Below are 20055 nucleotides of genomic sequence, written 5' to 3'. Positions count from 1 at the left end.
TTGTGCAAAGGAAGGTCAAGTTCGAAAATGGTTCACCTCGCGTTTTTCAACAGTACTGCAGCGGACTTTGCATTTTTGTGTGTTTGTATGTAGGCAAAAAAAGTGACGGAAACGTTGATGAATCTTCATGATTTTTTGCAGGTGTGTAGATGTTGTGGAAACAGAGGCCAAGTTCAAAAATGGTTCCCCTTGTATTTTCCGTCGGTACTGCAGCAGGCTTTGTGTGGATGTGTATTTGTATGTCGCCAGCATAACTCGAGAAGCTGTTGATGGATCTGTATGATATCTAGTGGATGGGTAGGGTTTACAGAAAGGAAGGTCAAGTTCGATAATGGGCCTTCTAGCGGGCACCTAAGGTACTGCAACAGAGCTTCAAAATTTGGAGGCATATTTTCTGAAAGTGCTATGGTCATGATTTTTGTGTGGTAGATAGTTCATGCCACAGAAAGTAAGTTCTGTAAATTTGGGCCCCCTAGCGGCTTGTTAAGAACTGCAGTGGGTGTTTTTGTTTTGACATTCGGACATGAATAACTTGAGAAGGGGTCGACAGATCGTCGTGATATTTGGTATTTACAGAGCTCAGATGGTGCTTTACATAATCAATGACTGATTATGCAAATCAGGAGCTTATTTGCATAATTAGTAAGGAAAGTTTGTTAACCCACTGCATTTCATAATCGGACATGGGACTGTCAGGTCATGTAACCAGATGGCCTTGCATAAACGTACATGTAGGTCAAATAAATAAACTATCCTCCAAGCAGAGGTGTGGGTCCTGCTGGTTTTTAACGCGTTCAGGTTAGGCATTTTTGTTAACCACGATTGGCGACATAACGAAAAGGTGCGGAAAAGTCACATGTACATGTACTATGTCTTTCAAAATGTGTATGATATGGAATAAAGATTTATTCTATTCATATATATTGACTGTACCATTTCATCATCACTTTCAACTTACAACACTGCAATATCGAACCTTTGTGACCCATATAATATCAACATACTCATATTTTTTCATGACCAGTTATAACATATATCAGCACACTCTACACATATACTAGTCCTGTACCACCAAATGATCTTTTACCCTAACTAGACTGGACTCATTCGCCCCATCATAACTTCCAAATGGTATGGTGCATGATCAAATTTGCAGGGGGTGATAAGCACGTAGATATCAATCACTCTCCATAATAAGCCTTGATTATTTGGCGAAGATAATGTGTTCGTGGAAATCTAGTTCATGATGGTTACGTAATTCCGCCACCCTGAAAAGATACGTCCAAACAGATCTCCAACCCAACAGTCCCTCAGTACAGTATAATGCACTCCTGTATATCTAAACTGTGCATACCTGGGGGTGCTGCGCTAGAGATCGCTCAAACCCACTGTTTTTCAAAGTGGTGGACTTATGTAACCCTGTGGAATACTATAAATGCATTTAAGTTTGCATAGTTGAAATTTTCAAGGTAGGGAGAAAATGGAGTGGTTTTATGTTCGCGTTTGAGACAATAGTAGACAAGGGGTAGGAGGTAAAAAAAATTGCAGTGGTTTTAAGTTTGCACCAACATTTCTGCATTCACAGTAATTCTAATGGAGGTTCAAAGTATGTGTTCAACAGTTCTTGTTTCCAGTTGACTCCATGTCCTCACGTGCGGTGCTGACCTAGGCATTCCTCAAGGTTTACAGGGGTTAAGATTTCAAAATTTTCCCGGGGAGCATCATCCCGGACCCCCCAAGGATTGTTGCACCATCAGGCTGGCTAAAGTGCTTAAGTGTCATTACGCAGTACATTTTGTTCTGATTAGCAATCATTTGATTTGATTCTATTAGAATTGCAACGGAGCAATACACATGAGACACAGGCAGCTATTGCTGGTGTCGTGACCCACACATGATACACCTGTGTGTGTGGATAGTTGTGTAAAGTGCCTTTCCCAAAGGCACAACATCAGTGGCACCAGGTGATTCAAACCCGAGAGCGCTGGGTCCTCGGCCGAAAACCCTGCCGTTACGCCAGACGATCATTGAAAGTCACGGGTCACACTACTATTCATCATGTTCCTTCCGAGATCTCGTCCTCGTCTGTCGTGTTCACACAGGCGCTTCTCCAGGTTTCCCGCCATCCCCTGTGCGCACACGTCACCACAGACTTCAGCAGATACGCAGCTGCTATGGCGCTGAAGTACCCGCCATACACAGTGTACTGGAGGGGGGGGGGAATAATGTACAGGTTTACAAGCAAATAGACATACCATAAACAATAGAGTCCCTGAATTATAGCCTGGAATCCAAACCTATTACAGCACCCGAAGCTCCTTTCCTATTTGCGGAGAGGAGACTTGGGAGCTATTAATTAGCCTGGAATCCATCCTATTTAGCTTCCGGCCGCTACCCTAGCTCTGCTGCGCTACCCAAGCTCCGCTGCCGGCCAAATCCAGCTTATTTAGCTTCCGTCCGCTACCCGGCCGGCAGCGGAGCTTGGGTAGCGGACGGAAGCTACTAGTAAATAGGCTGGACTCCAGGCTAGCTATTAATTGGATTCCTATTTGCGGAGAGAAGACTTGAGAGCTATAATAGGTTTGGATTCCAGGCTACATGAATTAGTCTAAGCCTCTTCAATGTATTCTGTCATGTTTCATTTATGAATAGTCCTACCCAATTGCAACTCTGACCTGCCACTTTAGTCTCTACCAGACTAACCGCACCAGCCATAGGGAAAATATTTGCCAGGGGATTTTGGCCATCGAGGGTTTCATTCACAGGCCCAGTTGCAGATTGGACCCTCCCGATTGGACTCCACATTGCAACTTGGAGTTTAAGGTTGCAGACCACAGTATTTTGCCTATGGGGGTGTACATAGTTAAGGATCCCAAAGTGAGAAGCTTCGACGCTTGAAAATTTATAGTAAGGTGCACAATTAGGGTGTCAAATTTTAATATGTTTGACTTCAAGGTTCAATCTACAACATATGTGAAGAAATCATTTTAATTTGCCGGCTCGTTCCCTTTTAAAAGCCACTTTGGTATGACCCCCAGCGGAGGTCAACGTACTGCAGGCGACTTACAGTAGTCGGGCGCTAACAATATTCAGGCGCGAAACCACGCCAACCGAACAAACATCGTAATCCAACTCGTACAGTCTCAAAACTGACGTATTCCTCTACCATTCACCACAGTTTCAGCCTCGCTAACGTGCACAGAAGATAAACTACGGCCTTTTCAAGCAATGCGACGCACTACTTCATACCCGAACTACTATTGTCCACGGGGGTCGCCCACTAATACTGTGTTCTGCGACCTTAAGAAAAATTTAATGTCATTTCTTTTAATTTGTGTAAGAGAACAACTATTACTGAACATGTGTGCCGAATATCTTCTTGTTCCAATGAAGTTTCGCTCAGATATTTCGAACTTTGTACTTTGCTACTTCCTTGTCACTTAGGCCCTGTCCTTGGTGCTAGCATGTACCACGCAGAACTACATTGAAGTTATCAATTAAAGCATTTTCAATACAAAACCTATGCCCTGCTTTGTTGGTACCGTTCTTGGAATCTTTAGCTGCGTTCATTTCGAGACTGTCTATATCCGACATCACCGGGAGGGGGATAGCGAGGGAGTGAGGGTGTGTTAAGGTCTAAAGTTTGAGCAAGAGAGGTCGCAGATAGCTGGAGATAGAGAAAGACTGCATCCCGACTGCAAACAGCGCAAAGTTTTTCAAACTATAGAGTCTGAAACCGATCAGTTCGCTTACGAGTTTAGATTTAATCAAGGTGTCGCAAAAGTGCGTAATGTCAGCCAGCCAGGAAGATGCGGTTTCTATAATTGACGTAGATGTATGAAATGTGTCTTTAGCTTTGATCTCTTATTGTGTCTTTAGCTTTGATCTCTTATTATGGTTCCGTGCCTATTTTTTAGGACTATTCACGTCGAGACGAAAAATGATACAATTGAGTCATTGGAAAGACAATAAATACAATAATACAATTGAAGACGGAGGGGAGGGGGGGGGGGTAGTAGTTCGCACCCCCGTTCTAAACCGCGGTCACGCTTTGAAGTACAAGAAAAGTGCTGGCTTAGCCCAGCCATTATTCCCAGACGCTTCTCACCGCCAGAGTTGTTTAACCATGGGTCGACTAACCGGCAGTAAAGCTTTGAAAAGTCGTATGCTTCGCCGCAACAACTTTCAAGTTGGAAACATCCCTTGGAACAAAGGTTCAGCAGCGGAGAATGGACGTTCTGTGACGGAAGACCCTGTCGCGTCATGTAGCAGCGGCTCGCCTGGCGTGGGGCACGGAGGAGCACAGATACAGCTGACAAACACCGCGCCCATCATCGATTTGAAAAAGAGACTGGATAAGGACACGTACCAGATGCTCTACAGGCCCGGAGACCACGTCATCCTTCCGTGGCTTCGCAGTATCAAGAAGAAAGGCTACAAAGAGCGGCGGTCTTACATCAGAAACCAGGTGAGGGGAAACAGAATCGTAGACATGCAGAAGATGGAGGAACTTATGAATCTGTTCAACGCCGGACATCGGAAAGCTAACGGCAGACGTGTGTGTAAAGGAGACTGTAAGTTTTCGAGTAAACTGGAAAAGAAGATTGGGTTTGGATGTAAGGAGGCACTTCTCTGCAAAGCGTGCGGCTACAAGACTACACCCGCAGAGCTGTTCCAGAGAGCCGACACGCGTCGGCCGGGGACCCGCGGCCCGCTCCCCGTCAAACTCAACATCCAGGCTGTCACTCCAGGGGCCAAGGACAGGTACGGTTGTACCGCTATCAAACCTTTATTCGCTTCAATGAACATTCAAGGGCCTAGCCGAACAACACTGCAGAAGAAACTCAATGTGGCGAGTAAGGCATACGTGGAGCTAAATGAGAAGCAAATGGAAGCGAACTGTAAGACGCTGGCTGAAGTGAAGCGGCTTCGACTAGATGCGGGACTGAAAGAAAGGCGGACAGTCACAGTGGAAAGTGACGTGGCGTACAACAACCCACCGAAAGGAAGGTCCATGGCACAGCCGGGAACACAGGCGGAATGTCCGTTTTTCGAGGCGGAGACCGGCAAGAAGATGCTGGTGTCCGTTAGTACGGCGAGTCAACATTGTAAAAAATGCGAGGATCTAGAGAGACAGGGGCTTCCATCCGGCCCCGGTACCCACGACGACTGTACCCGAACTTTCGACACAAACAAAAAGTTGGGTGCCAGCGAACGCGTAATGGCGAAACAGAACACGGAGAAGCTTTTGAAACATGGATTGGAAGTGGGGATTATGGAGTCGGACAACGACGCACAAATCATCGGAGGAACAAACGACGCCCTTCGTGAAGCCGGTCTGGAACCTGCAGAAAAGCAGGATTGTATGCAACACAATCAGAGAAACCACAGTCGTCGGACGTACAACTTGTACCTTGAAGTGTTCGAAGGTGGAAACAATAGGAAAGTACAGAGACAGGAAGCAAGTCGGCAGGTGGGCCGCTATCTAGTGAAGAAGTGCACCAGCGCCCTGTATAATGCGGGGAAACTCCACGGTGACAACGACGCAGGCTTCCTCGACGAAATCGAGCAATTTCGCAACACTCTAGTTAACTGCATATCAGGGGAACATTCTAGCTGCAGCTTAGAAATGGCAACGTGTCCCGAGCACACCCCAGAAGGCCGCCACCGTCGCCGCGCCCCAGAAATCCCAGGAGGAGGGAATTTGGCACTGACCGAAGCCGACCGCAAGGCTCTGCAGGCCTTCATAGACTACAGACTCGGCCCAGAGACTGCTAAAAGACAGAGAATGCTGCTTACAACGAACAAGAGCGAGGCCTTTCACAATAGAGTCCTGAAGGCCGTCCCCAAGGCAATGACCTTCAAAAAGAACTATAACGGTCGGGTTCACGCGGCCGCTCTTGGAGACTCCGTCGGGTCCGGGGCCGCCATACGCCGCGCCAACGAATTCTTGGGCGCGTCGCATTCCCAAGGAAGCCCGGGGACGGCTGCGCTTGAAGCAATCGACAGAGAAGAGGCCTACCATCGACAAAGGAGAAAGACTTGGACATACAGACTGAGACGCTACCATCTGCGACAGGCTAAAGCAGAAAAGAGAGACAAGAAAGGAGACTCGGGTTATAGCACGGACTCTGTACATGCTGCTATGTCTAGTCTGGACCATCCTTATTCGAAGAAATAGGTGAACTGTAGAGCTAGTAAAACACATCCCCCTGCTCGGGGACATGTGGAAGACGTTAGATTTGGGGGGGGGGGGTTGTTGTACGGAGAGCGGTGTGGGTGGTGGTGTGGGATGTGGGTCGAAACTTAGTGTAGAACGCAGTTTCTGTAGACACCATGAGTGTAGCAATGTCCACTGTTAACACAAGTCCTTCGCTCATTGTTGATGTAAGCAGGCTCCAGGGATAGATGATCTTCCGCTAGACAATTTCTTGTGTGACAGATATGTGATACATGCCGATCGTCAATAAATCCGTTGTACAGATAATATGCCACTCTGTGTAGACGTGCGTCTTTACATTTCGCTCCCACTTGAATGCTGATTCTGCCATAGCCATCATCATCCACCCTTCCGTTCCACAAAACATAACCTCTGTCACCTCTAGACACCCCTGCGTCGATTCTCTGTTTCAGAGCTGACTTATACCCCTCGTTCCATGTGGCAAAGTCGGCCATTTCGATCAAAAACAATACATGTGTTTTGGGTTAAAAGGTTGCAGACCACAGTATTTTGCCTATGGGGGTGTACATAGTTAAGGATCCCAAAGTGAGAAGCTTCGACGCTTGAAAATTTATAGTAAGGTGCACAATTAGGGTGTCAAATTTTAATATGTTTGACTTCAAGGTTCAATCTACAACATATGTGAAGAAATCATTTTAATTTGCCGGCTCGTTCCCTTTTAAAAGCCACTTTGGTATGACCCCCAGCGGAGGTCAACGTACTGCAGGCGACTTACAGTAGTCGGGCGCTAACAATATTCAGGCGCGAAACCACGCCGACCGAACAAACATCGTAATCCAACTCGTACAGTCTCAAAACTGACGTATTCCTCTACCATTCACCACAGTTTCAGCCTCGCTAACGTGCACAGAAGATAAACTACGGCCTTTTCAAGCAATGCGACGCACTACTTCATACCCGAACTACTATTGTCCACGGGGGTCGCCCACTAATACTGTGTTCTGCGACCATAAATGATTATAGGGATGACATCCCCAAAAATGATGGGTGTGTCACTGAGTCAGTAATCACCTTACCTGTGCTTGCTACCTCTGACAGTCAGTAGTTATTTTACCTGTGCTTGTACAGGCGTAGCCAGTTACGTGAGTACTCTCCTGTCCACCACCACAGCTGTCAGCAGAGTCTGCAGTGCCAGGGCCATGAACGTGTTACCTGTGCTTTTACAGGTGTGTCAGTACTTACCTGTGCTTGTACAGGTGTTCTTTCAGTAGTTATCTTACCTGAGCTTGTACAGGTGTAGCCAGTTACGTGAGTACTCTCCTGTCCACCACCACAGCTGTCAGCAGAGTCTGCAGTGCCAGGAACATGTTACCTGTGCTTCTACAGGTGTGTCAGTACTTACCTGTGCTTGTACAGGTGTGTCAGTACTTACCTGTGCTTGTACAGGTGTAGCCAGTACTCTCCTGTCCACCACCACAGCTGTCAGCAGAGTCTGCAGTGCCAGGAACATGTTACCTGTGCTTCTACAGGTGTGTCAGTACTTACCTGTGCTTGTACAGGTGTAGCCAGTACCCTCCTGTCCGCCATCACAGCTGTCAGCTGAGTCTGCAGGGCCAGGGCAATGAAGGTGTTACCTGTGCTTTTACAGGTGTGTCAGTATTTACCTGTGCTTTTACAGGTGTGTCAGTACTCTCCTGTCCACCACCACAGCTGTCCGCAGAGTCTTGAGGGCAAGGGCAATGAATGTGTTACCTGTGCTTTTACAGGTGTGTCAGTACTTACCTGTGCTTGTACAGGTGTAGCCAGTACTCTCCTGTCCACCACCACAGCTGTCAGCAGGGTCTGCAGGGCCAGGGCCACGAAGGTGTTCATACCGAACAGCAGGGCGTACAGGGACTTGTCCAGGTTCTTAGCAACCTCGAACCTGTGTGTTTGAAAAAAATGAGAAAACAACACAGAGAGGTGAGATGAAAGTGGTTGGAATGAAAATTGACTAGGATACCCCCCAAGTTTACTAATGGTAATAAAAAAGGACCGCATCTAGCCACAGACACGTTGCTTTGTCATGGATTTGTCCAGGCTGTTAGCAACCTCGAACCTGAGTGTTTAAAAAAAAGCAGAAAGGTACTGAATAAATTGCAGATAAAAGTGAAACAAAGTGGTGGGAATCAACATTTGTCTGTATTTTCATATAGCCAGTACAAACACCCTTTGGCGCAACATACCAGCTTTGCAGGCACATGGCGCGATAGCAGCTGGTTACATAATCCTGACACATCTAATTAAACCTTCGCATATCTAGTGAGGATACTGTACTTGGTGGCAACAAGTTCCACTCTACTTAGCATAGTTCTAGGGAAAGCTTATCTTTTAAGACCTTAATGCTGGTTTTATAACTCTGGTACTTTTACATTGGTAAAATCAACTTGAAAACTCCTCAAGTTTACGAAGGGAACAGGCCAAATCTAAGCACACCCACGTTGCTATAGTGATGAGCGCCTGGTAGGATGTTCTGTAGACCACGTAGCAGACGTAGCAGACCCAGATGTTGTTTGTGGTTGCCATGACGAACAGAAGGGCGGCCATCCCCAGCGAGACGACTCCCAGCACCGCGTCTCCAATTACGGACCAGTTCAGCTTCACATGGCCCATCAGCAGCGACACGAGGGCACCTAGCAGAGACAGGTAGAACTGCAGTGATTGTAATACATTGTCTACTCAGCAGATAATGTTTGTGGTTTTCGTGGTGAGCTCTTCCTGGTGTTTACTTAAATTTTAAATATTAAAAGTTAAAATGCTTGTTTCTTCTTCTGCCGGTATATCCCCCCTTCTTTTTCTACCTTTTGAAATCCTGGGAAGGACATCTCGGTTGGGGTTGCACCCATCTTTTGGGACTGGGACGCAAAATGGGGTGTGCAAGTTCTAGTACATTTTAAAGGGAAGGGCTAGCAACCCCTCGCTGTAAAAATATACCTTGCAACAGAAACAGCAAAAGGAAAGTTAACATGCTGTCCTATGTTCCACTACAAGGGTCCAAAGAACGGACGGTGGAATGAGCGTACAAGCGACCGATTGAGCGAAGGAACAAACAAACACAAACTACTGTTCACCTGCCAACATGGTTGCAGCCTCCACCGCGCCGTTATAGACATTGTGCTGACTGGAGGGGCTGATCATGTCCCACAGGTTCTGCACATAGTTCCCCACCTGAAGGGACACACAGTCACACACACGTGTATGGAGGAACATGTAATTCAAGTCAACTACATAATGTTTTAAACATATCAGGAGGCATAAAGGTCAGTAAGTAAGTACAGTGTAGTAAGTACATTGCTTTAAAGGAGCACTAAACAGAAGGGCGTTATTTTCCAATAGATTATGCAATAAACACTGACTTTTTACAGAATGCCACTTGTGGTGAATCATGCGACATGCATGTGCTTTGTAAAGCAATATGATACTCATTCACCCTATGCAGGCCCTATCCATGCATTTCCTCTGGACGGATGGACGGACAGACAGACAGACAGACAGACAGACAGACAGACAATCAAACAACCAAACCTACGTATACTCACAAAGAGGTACCGACCTGTGAATTCCCGCACTTGGCGAATGCCCACCAGACTGACCACGCCAGCAGCGCCTCTGACCGGTAGGCGTCCATCAGGCTCTGGCCAAGCTGCCGCAAGGTGGTCAGCCACACAAACTGACCCTCACGCTGTGGTCTTGTTCTTAGAGCTGTTGTAGGGGCCTTAGGTTGACAATCTTGCACAGTCCCCTTGTTGTCAGTGGAAGCTGTGGTGTCATCTCGTATGCAGAGGAAAGTATCTTCGCTACCGGATTTGTCTGGAGTTTCTGTTATCGATTCTCGTCTGCTTCCAGGCATTGAATCTAATGCACCACCACGGCCTTCACACAGTCTTGCGTCTTGCAAACTGCCCTTTTCAGCAATGTTATCAGTGTTTAGGAGTTGTTCAGGGTTTGCCGCATCCTTGTGAAAGAACAGACTCCTCTTCGCAGTGGGGAGGGTGAAACCGATGAGGAACGCCACGCTGACACTTCCGAGGGAAAAACAGTTCAGGGCGAAATAACCCACCAGTTTCGTCGAGATCAGCGCCTGGGCAATGACGGACGCTGCAAACCTCCCCACCAACACGACGCTCCGGTTGTAACCGGTGACCTTGCGGTATCTGTCCCGCGGTACCACGGAGTAGATGTAGGAGAAGTAACCGATCTCGGCGGCGGTGGACAGACCGTAGGTGACCTGTGTAACAGGTATGGTGGATGGTATTTGTAAGAAAGATAGTTAAAGGTAGTCTCTATCACAAGTAGTATCATTTTTTTTTCTTTACAGGGGAACAAGGGTACTGTGCCCCCTTGCTCTCCCCATGCCCCCCTACCCTGGGGAGCAGATCCTCTGACAAGCACAAAATTCTGATTGGCCAGGGATGCTACTAGGTCACATGTGAGCTCAGTCTTAAAAATGTCTGAGAGTATTTTTTTCCCCTCAGGGAGCTTCACAATGCCTCAAAATTCTCTACAACTTCCACTAAGGAAGGGAAACCTCCCTTCCACACCATCCTTCTGCTTTATAGTCTTTCTGCTCCCCCGCAATGCTCCCCCTTGAAAATTTTTCCTAGAAAAAACCCTCCTATTATAGCCTTTGTGATGTATTAGGGGCAGTGGGTTATCTACTGAGTCTAGCTCTGTACAATACACAAATTAGCACTTTTATTGATGTTTTTATAATATTTCTTCTAGGCATTATGTTCTATGCTAGTGGAGTTATCTAAATCATAAAGATATTGTACGATGCAATGCAATTCATCAGCTTTTAGCTGTACCACATGTGATGTACCCCTCATTCACCTGCATGACCTGCATCAGCGCGACCCCCTGACCCCACACCAGGATGACCCAGGTCAGGATGAGGGTCAGACCCTCGAACACGATGACAGGCTTGTACCGCAGGTAGTCCGTCAGCAGGAACACGACCAGCAACGTTGGGAAGTACGTGTACGTCCACACTGGCAGGACCTCATTGGTTACTTGTTCCTCTGTCAGGTTCTTGTCTGGTCCCTGAATGGAGGGAATGAATGAATGGATAGATGGATGAATAAAATGAAGGAATGGATGAGGGATGATGAATGAATGGATGGATGATGGAATGATAGAATGGATGAGGGTATGAATGAATTGATAAAATGAATACTACTACTACTACTACTACACTACTAATTAGATAATGAACGAACAAATCAGAGAATAGAGAAGAAGAAGAATGGATGGATGGATGGATGGTGGATGGATGGATGAATAGATGGTGGATGGATGGATGGATGGATGGATGGTGGATGGATGGTGGATGGATGGATGGATGGATGGATAGATGGTGGATGGATGGATGGATGGATGGATGGATGGTGGATGGATGGTGGATGGATGGATGGATGGATGGTCATTTATGTAAAACCTGGCAGCCTTGCAGCCAAAATGTTTACTCATACTTTTAGAATTGCACTATCATGAAAATACAATTCAATTTCACACAAAACTTCAAACGCTCCTTAGTATTGAAATAACAAAATAACTAATAAACAACTTACCTTAAGGTATGGGGTCAGGAATGGCTCTGACGGTCGCAGTTCCTTAAAGAAGCCAAACAGACAAAGAAGTATTGTCGCTCTCTCCATGATCAGTCCTTTTCACAGCTGCACACGTGCTGTTTCTTCAAGTTTTAAACTCTGCAAAGCAAGAAACATGTAGCTTCAGTTGCCGTCGCCATACATGCTATTGTTACTTCAGTGCTACGGGTTAAGAGGTATGAAGCTTGTTGCTTGCAACTATTGTTGCAATACACCATTTACTAGTACCGTAAAAGGGGAAATGTTCACGGAGGATTTATGTTGGCAGTTTCCGTAGTGAACCATGAACTTTGAATTTAATTTTGAATTATAAAACCACCGTGTTTATTCTGACTTCTGCCTTCATACTTCCTTGTGAACTAAAAACACAAAGTTGTTTTTTTTCCTTACTGTGAAATTAAACCCTGCAAACATTTCTCCTTTTACAGTATGGTTCACTTACACCAATGGATGTAATCATATTAGCCCATTCGCAGATTAGAGTACGCATGCGCAGTGTCAAAGGTTGAGGCGCCTGGCTTGTAAACAGTACTAGTCTCGTCTCGACATTGTCTCGATTTGCATAACAATGTCAATACGGGCTTTGTTTACGTTTAAGGGGCATTTACCTTCGACACTGCACACTGGGCACCCGAATCTATGGGCTTATTATGTGAGAACATTTCACCAAGAAAACGTTCTTGCATATGATTGCATCATAAGTGAACTGTAGTGTATGGTGGCGGTGCGCCCCCCTCCCACTCCGCCATCGGTCAATATTTTTGCAATTTCTTAACGGTAATTCTCCACAAAACTGAACAAATAACACATCAAACTGTTCCCCAGAATGTCTATTTTAACATATCCATTCATTGACCAGGTTGGTTTACGAATTGTACAAAGTTTTTACGAAGAAAAAATGACTTACCTCGAGCTCAGCGACTCACTATGCTGTCAAAGTGTACTGTTCTACTGTAGTATATCGCCCGGTGTCGCTTCCGTATGGCTCGGTCTAGGCGCCCGGATCTGATTGGTGGAGTGGTGTGTTATGGGTCATGATAGTGTTAGCTCGGTCCCAGAATGGAAGTTTGCGTTCGTCAGGGCAGGATCACACGAGTGTTCATCAAGTGCAGAGGCATCACTGACTCCCCGACATTCTGTTTGCTTCTCCTGTCGGTCATCTACATTCTGAACCAGGCCGACAAACACGTTCTACCTGTCCTCATCCCGGCAGGTAAAGTGAGGCCTTTGGACCTTACATGGTTAATGGTTTCGTTAATCATTACCTTCGCCAAGAAGTATGTGTGTGTGTGTGTGTGTGTGTGTGTGTGTGTGTGTGTGTGTGTGTGTGTGTGTGTGTAGTGTGTGTGTGTGCCGTGTGTGGTATGACTGTGTGTGTCGTGTGTGTGTGTGTGTCTGTCTGTTTGTGTGTGTCTGTCTGTCTGTGTGTGTGTGCTGTTGTGCCACGTGTGTGTGCCTGTCTGTCTGTGCATCTTTCCGTGTGTGTGTCTGTGAGGTTGCGTCTGTTTGTTTGTCTGTGTGTGTGTGTGTGTGCGAGCGTCTGTCTGCGTCTTTATGTGTGTGTGTGTGTGTGTGCGTACGTGCGTCTGTGTGTGTGTGTGTGTGTGTGTGTGTGTGTGTGTGTGTGTGTGTGTGTGTGTGTGTGTGTGTGTGTGTTTGTCTCCTCTAGCAGCTTGTTAAGGCGAGGCTACCTGTTCTGTTTCAGGTCTAAGGTGCGTTAACAGTTCAGCTGACTCCAGAGGACTGTCCGACTGTGGCTGCATCACGTTCACTAACCTGCAGGTGGGTTCAATGTTCACAGAACACCGAAAGTCATCTCTGAATTTTCACGATGCATTTTTATTCTGGGGGGGGGGGGGAGTCATTCAAAATCTATTTACAGAGGTGACTCCAACGGCGATTTATTTTGTTCTGTACGCAGCAAGTCCTGCGTTTGTCCTGACCTGCATTATAATAAAGCAGAATTATAATTACAGTGATATTAAAACGTATATTATTCAGTGGGAGAGGCTTTCAACATCAGCATTTAGGGCTGGGGGTCACCAGAAACGACTGGAGGGTCTACGACGAGAATAGACCAGCCTGGCGAGCCCTACGCATGTCTATAGCTGCCATGCATCAGACACTGATGCCTGCGAACGATTGATTTAAGGGTTTCGGTATAATGTACAATAGCGATTGTCGTTAACAATAAACGGTGATGTGTTTTATAGCAAGGCCTGTTGACAGGGCCTGCGTTCGTCCTGACCTTTACCCTGGCCGGCGTGCCGCTGGCGTGGTGGGCGGACCGGGGGTCTCGGCGGGGCCTCCTGACGGGCGGGGTCGCCGTGTGGTCCGCCATGGTCCTCGTGTCGGCCGGCGTCACGGACTTCTCCGCACTGCTGCTGGCAAGAATGGGGCAGGGAATCAGCGAGGTAATAAAAATCGTCCTTGACCTTCGTCTTTCCAACACCTAACCACATGCCAAATACCATGATTACAATCCATCCAGAAGTTATGCTAACCACAAACACACAGACAAACAAACAACAATACGATACCTCTATTTTTCGGGAAAATAGAATTTTGTGTCCCCCCTCCGGTTATAGTGCCATAGGCTAAGCCAATTGAAAATTCATTCTTTTCAAGAATAAGACACGAGAACATTTGAGAATAACGCTTGAAATAGTCTTGTGACTTTACATTCAATTTGCTAGACTTTGGAGCAAATTTCAGACAGATGTATACCCCAAAATGTGATATTATGATAAATTTGCTACACCGCTTTTCTGAAACATTGCTACAAAAGATGCTACAAACATAACTGTGTCTGCTCCCTGGATTTCAGGCCTCCTGCAACCCTGTGGCGTACGCACTAATGTCGGAGCTGTTTCCCCCTGAATCCCGTGCGACAGCATTTGGTGTTTACCATCTCGGTATTTACCTGGGTAGGTTTGACGGTAAAGCCCCTCTCTCACTGGACCCGTGGCACGCTGGCGGCGTCGCTGCGGCCGATCGAATTGACAGAGCACTCAACGAATTACATCGACAAAAAACGAATCTTTTTAAGCTTTGTGTTTTTTTTGGTCTTTTTGGGCATACTTTTACGCTTTGAATGATATCCCCATCATAAAGTCAAGGGTAACACAAATACAATTTAGGACACAGCGACGCCGCCAGTATGCCGCGGGTCCAGTGAGAGGGGGGCTTAACGACTCATCACTACAAGTCCGCCATTTTAGATGGTAACAAGAGCCCGTAGTCTGCAGACCTGAGCGTCAGCATTGAAAGCGGTTTGTGTAATGGTGACTTGCCATCATTGCTTAAAGTCTTTAACCATTAAAGCTTGTCCTTGTGGTGCAATTGGTAGCAGCCCCACAGTTGAGCTCCTGGATCCAAGTTGGTATCTAGGAGACTCACTAGAAGGGCACTCTGGTTATTCGTCTTTCATTCTTTCGGAAGGGACGCAAAATGGGGGTCCCGTGATCGAGGAGGTGCCCTGAGCACCTTAAAATGCACTACAACATCTTTATTTCTCAGATGGGTACCTACTGATAGCCTGAGTACCATCCTCCGTAGTAACCGCTGGCTCAAAGCTTTTCTCGTAGTTAGCAAGCGAAAAGCATTAAGCCAGCGGCTACTACGGAGGATGGTACTCAGGCTAACGTGCTCGCTGCACTTTATATGAATATGATATTAACTAGAGTTAAGTATTTGTGCTATATACGTCAGGTTTGCTATGTTAGTTAGCGATTACGGGATCTTTTTATAAATATGAATAGGTATTGAATTTTTCTTTTTTATTTGAGCTGAATGTGTGGTAGTCGGTGCCAATTTTTTAGAAATAGAGAGAACGCTAGTGAACCCCCAAAAACACCCCTCCCAATAAAATGGTATGGCGACCCTGCGACGTCACAATTCAAGATGGCGACCACCCCACATGCCAACGGGTACAACAAAGGTTTTGCTACGCAAACCTGTAACTTTGATGCCATTCCCCTCACAGGGTCTGCAATAAGCTATGCGCTGGGCAGTCTGACCCGGGATCTCTGTTGGCGGGCGATCCTCCGCCTCCTCGCGTTTGCCGGCTTCACCTGTGTTCCAGCCGTGCTCCTGTGGATCCCAAGCCAGAGACATCCCGTAAAAGCTGCTTACCCTGCGGATAGGACTCCCATCATCCATGTACGTCAATCTTACAATTATGTAGAATACAACTGCTCAAACTCTGTCAGTAATTAATAATGATAATAATGATAGTCTTTATTGCATACTCCTGCCCAAATGGGCTAAATGTACAGATAACCACACTTAGTCTAGAGGATACAAAATGTAAAACTTGACAAACAAAATGCTACATTCTAGAACATTACAAAAAAGTTATAAAAAAAAGAAATAAAAAAAAGAAACATTATGAACTATTGTTAATCCAATGTGTCAAACAAGCTTAAGTGTCCAGAATGGAAAATATATGTAGTCGAAGGTCGTAGAGGCAGTGGGTTATCCACTGTGTCTAGGGCACGGTATTGGAAGGCGGAGTCCAGACTTCTCCTTCAGCCGCCTTTTACCTCCCCAGCCAAATTCAGGTACCCATTTTTACACCTGGGTGGAGTGAGGAAAATTGTGTAAGGTGCCTTTCCGAATGAAACAGGAATACCAGGAATCGGACCCGTGATCTCTAGATCTCGCGTCCGCTAGCTTAGCCACTCGATCATTCGACAACACTTCCTTTAGTTAGTTGCCTGAGACATAGGCAAGCGTACTATGTGAACCGGTAGTTGCACTTGGCAGACATGTAACTGGAATCATATTAGAAAAAAGACCCGTCAGACATGTGAAAAACTTCATCTGCTGAGCATGAAAATAGGGCCAGCAGATATGACTGTCAGGCATTTGCTCTGTGAATAATCAGCTGTCCGTGACAGACGTCTTTTCCCTTTTGCCCACAGAACCCGAGGCGACTGTTCACATCAGCGCCCTACACAACGCTGTGTCTGGCTGCATCTGTCCAGAATCTGGCAGGATACGCTACAAGTAGGCCACACATACATGTGTGTTTAGAGTACATATGTGTCATGCCACAGGTAGCTATAGGCCACACACATACATGTCGATTTAGAGTGAATTTGTGACTATTGCTATAGGTAGGCCATTTGCTCATTCCTTGACATAAAGCACTGGAGTTGGCTAGTAGAACATTTGGGTCAGTCCAATTTTTTTGTGCTGGCAATTTACAGTTCAACTTTGATATAGGAAAACTATTTCCGTAGGTGCCTGGCTGCCGACGTTCTACTGGGCAGAGCACGGCCTGACGCCGGGCCAGTTCGGGTCGGTGGTCGGAGGGACGCTGCTGGTGGGAGGATGCGCAGGGTCGATACTGGGGGGCGCTTTTGCCGACAGGTTAGACTACTTCAAGTATACAACTTGACATTTATCTGTTGTTACCCTTACCTTCACCAAGAAGATTATAATTTCGGTAGCGTTTGTTTGTGGCTGCTTGTTTACGGATTTACCAGTATACAGATCAGCTATCGTTCAGTAATTGTACTAAAGATCGGCATAGTAGTGCATCTGAACTGTGTGATCTTATCTAAATACCAAGCCGTGAAGGCTGTGACGTGTGGGAGGTGTTTCCAGTTACGGTGACCATTTTGAATTTCCCGGGGTCAGCTCAGGGTGATGCACCAAAACGAGGCTTTAGTTGAGTGCTCCGTACTGTAAGCCTGTATTGCAATTCAGAGATAGCTGGAGAATTGGATACGGAAAGTGCAAAGTTCACACTCAGATCTTGGCCAAATCTGCCAGTACAGAGTGGTTATTGACAAGTGACGTAAGGCTATGTCGTGGCTAACTGGTTAGCAGAGTATCTTGGCCTTACTGAATGACAAAGTGTACTGTTCTCTTGTATGTTCCTTCAGGCTATCCAGACAGCGCAGCTGGTACAAGGCGTATTTCGTGGCCGGCAGTCTGCTGACATGTCTGCCCTTCCTCCTGTGCACTCTGACAGCCGAGGAGACCAGGACGTCCTTTCTGTGCCTGACTTTCACCTACCTCTTCACCTCCATGTGGATATCACCTGCTGCAGCACTGGTGCAGGTCTTGCCTTTTTTTCAATTTTTTTCTTCAATTTGTCAAACAAGTGTCCTGAATAGAAAGTAAAATGTAGTCGGATAGCCATTTAAGGCTGTAGGGGCAGTGGGTTGTTATCCATCACTGTGCCTAGGGTACGGTCTTGGAAGGCGGAGCCCAGCCTTCTCCTTCCACCGCCTTTTACCACAGCCATTGTCATACTGTCATCTTTACCGAGGGTAGCCCAACTCAGTTATTGACATTGATTTACAGTGGGGCCCGGCGTTACAGATAATATAAAAGAAGTAATGTACATATAGTGATAATGCAAACAGAAAATTAAGTGTGAGGCCACATGCCGGAGATGACTAGCCTCAGTACCAGCCTCCGTAGTGACCGCTGGTTAAACAAAAATCGCTTGCTAACCACGGACAGCGATATTTGTTGAGCCAGCGGTCACTACGGAGGCTGGTACGGAGGCTACGAGATGACGCTTAACATTTATATTCTCTTCCGCGAGCTTTACAAATGGCACTTAATGAAATGTCTCTCTTCCTGCATGGTAGGACTTATTTCCAGCCGACATGCGAGCTAGGGCGTCGGCTGTTAACATTGCCATAGCAACCATACTGGGCGGGGTCCTGGGACCAACACTGGTAGGTCAGGCAATTTTGAAAATCGCTAATGCTCTCTAACATTTAACTTCTTGCTGTCCAGTTCGTTGAACATTAAAAAAGAATTTTACAGAGATCTTTTTTTTCTAAATTCGATCTTGAAAATGTTATTGACAATCTTAGGATGCTTTGAAAAATATAAAGATACTTTTCAAAAATTTCAAAGATCACAATCTTCTTTGAAGAGATCTCAAGATTATTTAGAAAGATTTCAAGATACTTTGAAAATACATTAAGATGATCTGCAACAAAAATCAAGAGGGATTGACGAAATTGACAATCTCTCGATGTTTTGAAAGATTTGAAGTTATTTTGAAATAAAAACCTCTCAAGACTGTTGTCTTTCTCCCCCACAGATTGGTGCCCTGGTAACGGAGACTTCCGACACAGCAAACCCCGCATCGGGACACGGCGTCAGGGATGCTCTCCTCACGGTTCTACCTCTCTGTTACGTGTTTTCCTCCTCTTTATTTCTCATCGCTGGAGTGTTTGTTAGAATGGCAGACAGACAAGAGACTTTACAAAAAGTTTCTTACAAGACTCAAAATGTCAAAGATATTAAAATGAGTATTCTTACCTCAACGGACAGAACTGTTACCTAGTCTCTACCAGACTAACTGCGCCGGCTATAGGGAGAATATTTGTCACGGTTTCATTTGCAGGCTCCGCGGGCGAGATGCATGCGATCTTCACTGTGGACTTACTCTAGTGGCTAATCATTCCTTTTTCTGCCGAATTCTACGATCCATACGCCCGTCAGAGGGCCTGGTGGAGGCTGTTACCACTGATCACAAAATTTTAAACTGAAGCCTTAAATGATACTGGGACCGTGGAGCACCACAGAAGAGCAGAGAGAATTATATACACAAACATGACATTATCAATATGGTTTGTATGTATGTACACTACTTTGGGAAGTATCCGCGCATTCGTTTCTTCTGTTGCTTTTCTTTCACGTAGGGTACTAGGAGAGGAAAGATCAATTAGCTTAAGCGTTGAAGAGATTCTCAACTATAATAAAGCAGATGTTATGTTCTGAAATACCATTTTTTTATAAATACAAAATCAATCTTTGTTTGTAATACTTCATAACAGGTTAACAGAAAAATGGACCCAGAAAAGTATGCTGGATCTGACACGTGGAATAACTTACAATAGCCTTCGAAGCAGGCAAGCTCTACTACAAACGAAAATGGCAATGTTTAAGGGCAAACGGAAACAATCAGAACACGGAAGGAGTCTGCAACGGAGGCTATGCCTTCACCTGTAACACACACGTCTGGGTGACTGCCACCTGTACCACCTGTAAGCATGTCCATAAAAGGTTCGCGGGCTTTTGTCCAGTTCCGGGAACTCCGCGGTCGGCGTGGCGGGAACTGCGCCGTACAAGCCTGACCGGACCGTGCACAGGTAAGGTGCTTCTGTAGGGCCTGATCAAAACATTCATGGGCACACTAGTACATGACTAAAGCAGGTTCCCAGGGATATCGTCACCGTGCGAACATAT

The 20055-nt window shown here is 46.1% G+C and overlaps 2 protein-coding genes across 4 annotated transcripts; one reads left to right on the top strand and one right to left on the bottom strand.

Annotated features, from left to right (window-relative positions):
• Positions 1-1926: 1926 nt before the first annotated feature.
• Positions 1927-11931, bottom strand: LOC136434427 (thiamine transporter 2-like). 3 transcript variants are annotated; one of them, XM_066427217.1, is made up of 7 exons: positions 11791-11931; positions 11054-11263; positions 9774-10448; positions 9292-9388; positions 8661-8853; positions 7964-8105; positions 1927-2206 (listed from the first exon to the last, which is right to left on the bottom strand). In XM_066427217.1, exons 1-7 carry the CDS (start codon positions 11875-11877, stop codon positions 2057-2059), a joined length of 1554 nt encoding a protein of 517 aa, XP_066283314.1. In that variant the 5' UTR covers positions 11878-11931; the 3' UTR covers positions 1927-2056. The 3 variants fall into 3 exon arrangements, 1 of the variants encoding a protein (XP_066283314.1); XR_010755745.1 differs by having other exon boundaries at positions 2101-2206; positions 7614-8105; XR_010755746.1 differs by having other exon boundaries at positions 2109-2206; positions 7727-8105.
• A 918-nt stretch (positions 11932-12849) lies between these two features.
• On the top strand, positions 12850-19613 carry LOC136434733 (MFS-type efflux pump MSMEG_3705-like). Its single transcript, XM_066427766.1, has 10 exons — positions 12850-13042; positions 13535-13611; positions 14043-14243; positions 14657-14756; positions 15815-15990; positions 16755-16839; positions 17076-17205; positions 17724-17901; positions 18441-18530; positions 18905-19613. The coding sequence occupies exons 1-10, from the start codon at positions 12889-12891 to the stop codon at positions 19148-19150; spliced, it is 1437 nt and encodes a 478-aa protein (XP_066283863.1). The 5' UTR covers positions 12850-12888; the 3' UTR covers positions 19151-19613.
• The last annotated feature ends 442 nt before the right edge of the window (positions 19614-20055 follow it).

This window comes from Branchiostoma lanceolatum, chromosome 5, assembly GCF_035083965.1.
Source record: "Branchiostoma lanceolatum isolate klBraLanc5 chromosome 5, klBraLanc5.hap2, whole genome shotgun sequence".
In the NCBI taxonomy this organism is placed as follows: Eukaryota; Metazoa; Chordata; class Leptocardii; order Amphioxiformes; family Branchiostomatidae; genus Branchiostoma; species Branchiostoma lanceolatum.
This window is presented reverse-complemented; position numbering and strand designations above follow the sequence as displayed.

Coding starts and splice junctions, on each gene's coding strand:
- LOC136434733 (XM_066427766.1), top strand. CDS start 12,889: ATGGAAGTTTGCGTTCGTCAGGGCAGGATCACACGAGTGTTCATCAAG. Junction 15,991..16,754: donor ATAGGACTCCCATCATCCAT/GTACGTCAATCT, acceptor TTTTGCCCACAG/AACCCGAGGCGACTGTTCAC. Junction 18,531..18,904: donor GGGTCCTGGGACCAACACTG/GTAGGTCAGGCA, acceptor TCTCCCCCACAG/ATTGGTGCCCTGGTAACGGA.
- LOC136434427 (XM_066427217.1), bottom strand. CDS start 11,877: ATGGAGAGAGCGACAATACTTCTTTGTCTGTTTGGCTTCTTTAAGGAA. Junction 11,264..11,790: donor TCCTGACCCCATACCTTAAG/GTAAGTTGTTTA, acceptor CCCTCCATTCAG/GGACCAGACAAGAACCTGAC. Junction 10,449..11,053: donor CGCTGATGCAGGTCATGCAG/GTGAATGAGGGG, acceptor CCTGTTACACAG/GTCACCTACGGTCTGTCCAC.